General features: G+C 52.1%; 1 protein-coding gene and 1 pseudogene across 1 annotated transcript in view; one reads left to right on the top strand and one right to left on the bottom strand.

Moving 5' to 3' along the window:
• DNAH10 (dynein axonemal heavy chain 10) overlaps positions 1 to 4,266 on the top strand; it is a gene marked incomplete at its 5' end in the record, with an annotated part of 109,009 nt that overhangs the window by 5,735 nt on the left and 99,008 nt on the right. The window contains 2 exons of the mRNA XM_025045499.1: positions 515 to 615; positions 2,036 to 2,147. Coding sequence (XP_024901267.1) covers positions 515 to 615; positions 2,036 to 2,147 — 213 coding nt within the window. The remainder of the gene's footprint in view (positions 1 to 514; positions 616 to 2,035; positions 2,148 to 4,266) is intronic.
• On the bottom strand, positions 1,729 to 1,847 carry LOC112478384 (annotated as a pseudogene).

The raw sequence follows: 4,266 nt of genomic DNA, 5'->3' as shown, positions 1-4,266 counted from the left end.
GGACTGGTCAGGAGCTCTCGGGACTGTGACCCGCTCCCGCCAAGGTTCCTGGATCAGTGTCGATGACGGCGGACTCGAGAGACTTGATCCTTTTGTTTAGATGACTTTTCTTTTCAGCCCCCATGGGTTTCAAGTTTCATAGTGAAAAAACAGTAAATGCTAACGCGTTAGCTATTATTCTCATCCTGATGACAAAATCCTTTTGAAGTAAAAATTCGAGAAGTCACTTATTGAACACTGAACCTAGGAGACACCCCGCCTCTCCCCCCACAAAAAAAACATACACACATTGAATTTCTGGTCGAGGACCCATCAGAAGTGCAGTACAACACTCCTAATTAGAATGTAAGTCAAGGCCACTGTGGGATTTATGTCTAAAAACCGTAAGTACAGCTTTCTGACAACATGCAGGCCGAATGAAACAGACTCTCGTGCAAAGCGCAGGTCTGGTCTTGACGGGAGGAAATCCAGTCTCCTGATGAGTTCATCTTGCTTATTGACTAATGTTTTGCAGCTAAGAACGTTCAGCCAAAAAACAATTCTGCCTATCAGCCTTTAGTCGGCACGGAGGGCGAAGAAGTCGACAAAGAGGGTTTGGAAAACCTGCCCGTCAAGGTACACGTGGCTGTCTCCTCCTTGCGGGGCAGGGCGGTTCATGGGAATGTCATACCCTCTGATGAATCTGAGCAACTGACACAATTCACACAAGGAACGTACGCATTGGAACAGAGATGACAGTCTCCTGTGCTAGGAGTCCCCGAGACCACCCTCAGAATGAATGATTCGCTAGAATGACTCACAGGACTCAGAAAAGCTTTTATGCTCGTGGTTATGGTTTATTTCAGTGAAAGGATACAGGTTACCTTCAACGAGGAAGAAGGACACACGGGGCAGGGGCCAGCAGAAAACAGGCGTGAGCTTCCTGTTGCCCCCTCGCAGAGGCGTGAGGACATGGGTGGCTTAAGTTAAGTCTCCCAGCAGCTATGCAAGACAACATGGAGGGAGTTTGCCAATCGAGGAAGCGGACCCAAGCCTCGGTGTCCAGGGTTTTTATTGGGGGTCAGTCACATAAGCAGGAAGCACCCTTGTGTCTGACATGACTCGATCTCCAGCACCCACAGAGGTCAAACTGAGGCAGTGTGACCCAGGGCTCCAGGCGCACAAGGACAGGCATCACCCATCAATCGCTTTGTTTGCACAGACTCTCGGGCATGACCAACCCAAGTCCCCACGTGTGCACGGACACTCACATCAGGCAGCACATTCCGAAGGCTTGGAGGTTCTGATCCAGGGGCTGGTTCTGGGCCAGAGTGAACCACTGTGGGATGTGCAGGGTTTGGACAACCTGGGTCTGCTGAGTTAACCCTTTCTTGCACAAATCCCAGGGGTAGCGCTTAGAGCTAGGATGTAAACATTTAGCCTGGTCTGTGCTAAATGATATTACGCTTACTGCTCTGTGAATATGCCCCACCCACCAAGACCAAAATAAAGCCTGGTTTGTTGCAATTTTCAGCCTAGAAAAACTCTCTCTGGACTTTTCCCAGGTCAGTTTATTCAAGTGTGGCTGTGTTGGGCAGTTAACAGACGAGTCAGGCTTTGGGTTCAGAGCCTGGGTCATTTTATTTATTTATTTGTTATTTATTTTTTTTTTATTTTTTAGGTGAGGCTACCCATGGTTGACCTCACAAGGACCTTGTCAGCTTACAATCCTTTATGTTTTATTTTTTACGCCTCCAGCACCTGGCCTTCCTAGGTGGTCTCCCATCCAAGTACTCACCAGGCCCGACCCTGCTTAGCTTCCGAGATCAGACGGGATCGGGCTCGTTCAGGGTGGCGTGGCCGTAGACGAGTCTGGGTGGTTTTAGCTCCCGTGCGTGACCCGCTAGTACCTGCCCTGTGGCTGCGGCAGCCTCCTCGTCAGGAAGCGAGATCAGAACATGGCATTGGGGGGGGAGCTCACGTGCGCGTGAACGCGAGGTCGTTCAGGTGAACGGAGATACCTCGGCGTGATGCATGCTCGTTCCCCGCGTTTCAGAGAATCGTCAAGCACACCGTGTACAAGACGAATCTGCACGTGGTTTGCACGCCCGTTCCCGAGGAGTTTCTGGACCAGAATGTGGTGTTTTTTCTCAGAAATACAAAAGGTACATTTCCGGTGCACGCGTGTGTGATTGTGGGTGTGTGTGCACGTGCCTGGGTGTGTGGGTGAGATTCTTAATTTTTACCCTTTCTTGAGAATATCAATTTTTATGAGTACGGTCAGTCCTCATTATTCATAGATTCCGTATTTGAAAGCGAACCTCCTCTCTCAAGATTATTCGGAACCCCTAAGTCAATACCTGCAGCATTTTCAAGGTCATTCAAGGACACGGGCAGAGGAGGAAACCCTAGAAGCGCATGTTCCCAGCTGGGTGGGACGAGGCGACACTCTGCCTTCTCGTTTTTGGCTCTCAATCTGAGCAAGAGTCCTCATCGTGGTTTTCACATTTCTGTGCTTTTCGTTGGCGATTTCACCGTTTAAAACGGCCCCGAGCACAGTGCCCAAGTGCCGTGATGGGCCTCACGGATGGCACGTACACGAGACGAGCCCCGTGCAGGTGTGAGAGCCGTCGCTGTTGGCTGCGAGGCCGGTGTTAACGAATCAACGGTTACGTCGAATAAGGCGTCTTTAAACTGAAACTCGCAGAAAGCAGGTTCTACACGGACGGTTGGTGAAAACGTTACGACCAGAGGCTCACGGGAACCTCACTCCGTGTTTCTCTTAGGAGCGACGGCTCCGGATTGGCTGATTCGGGGTCCGTGGCACGTTACAGGACAGAACCGAATCACGACAGCTGACTGTAGTAATCCATTCTTAGTTCTATTCGTAACAGTTGGAGGAAGATTCAAAGCGGCGTGACCCCGAGTCGTAAGACGAGCTTTGGCGGGCTTTCCCCGGGGGGCTGTGTGGTGTAAAGCAGCCGCTGCTCAGAGGCCACGGTCATCCTGCGGTAGCTTTTGGACCAGGTGCTCCCGACGAGCGTTCCTGCTTCGCTGGCCCACCCTGGGCGCCTCTGGGTTTTTCCAGCGACTCCCCCAGGGCTTGGTGCTCTGCAGTCTCTTCGGACCCCTGGCTCTTCCTCCTGCTGTACTCGAGTCAGGCCACCGTCCGGTCCCCCTGCCCGCACATCCCCTCCCACCCGCCATGGGCTGTCTGTGCATAGCTGCGTTTTAGGACTCGCCCTAAATTTTAGAAACAATGTCCCACTTTTTTTTTTTCCTGTTTTGAACTTTGACGGCTCTTTGGGTCAGGCGTTTACCTATAAGCAGTGAGCGTCTGTAATTCGTCTTCCCAAATGGGTGGGAATAGCAGAAGGAAAGGTGACGGACGTGCAGAGCACAGCATTCAGCAGCCTTGTGGTCCGTCCCGCCCGAGCCCATGCTTGCCACTGCCATTCCCATCGCAGTTCTCGTCCGTCCCCAGGGAGTGGGGACTCCGCTCAGCGCTTTCCCGTGTAGCAGCGTGGGTGGGGTGCCAGCAGCATCTGTCCTGGCTTTCTTACCGGGGGAGTCACTAAAAAAACCCAAGCGTTCCTTCTCATCCTATTAGTTATCGTTCACGGATGTCAAGCTCTCTTTCTCTCATGCTGGATTCTTACGCAGTTTCCCTTTAAAATAAATTTAAGTAAAGAAGCAGTTGGCAAAAAGAAGCGTGTTAAGCGAAGAGGAATAGGCGTCTGCACAGATGTGGGAAAAGACATCAAGGCTAAAGCGTGTGGAAACGGCTGCCTCGGTTGATACATTGTGTTTCCATGTTGTTTTCAAATTCTCCAAGTGACGCTGTAACACCGACCGCGCTGATCTGATCGCTTTTCGGGCGGGCGAAGTAAATGCACATCGAGCCTGGTCAGAAGGGTAGATAGAGGCTTATAGCATTAGCGTGTAGCTTTCAAAATCCCATGACGCAGAGGGACTTGGCAATGAACTAGGCAGGCTTCGATGGGGCGGGAGAGCCAGGCCCAGCGAGGACCCCGGCCGATTCCATTCTGGTCCTGCTTTGGAGTCGCCCACCGGGCCAGCTCACGCGTGTGGCCGGGGCGCCGCTCCTGCGAGCCCGTGACCCACAGAGCGTCGGCGTTTACTTCAGCTTCTTAAAGGCGGTGGGATTCGCTTGAGGAGAAATGAGCGTGTATTCCGAGTCTGTGGCTGGAACTTTTTATCTTTGTGGGCGCTACCTGGGAAGAAGGAGCTGATTCCTGCACCGTGGGAAGTGTTCGCTGTTTGCCA

This window comes from Pteropus alecto, unplaced genomic scaffold (assembly GCF_000325575.1).
Source record: "Pteropus alecto unplaced genomic scaffold, ASM32557v1 scaffold213, whole genome shotgun sequence".
NCBI lineage: Eukaryota > Metazoa > Chordata > Mammalia > Chiroptera > Pteropodidae > Pteropus > Pteropus alecto.
The sequence above is the reverse complement of the archived record's forward strand: the minus strand, read 5'-3'. Positions and strand labels throughout refer to the sequence as shown.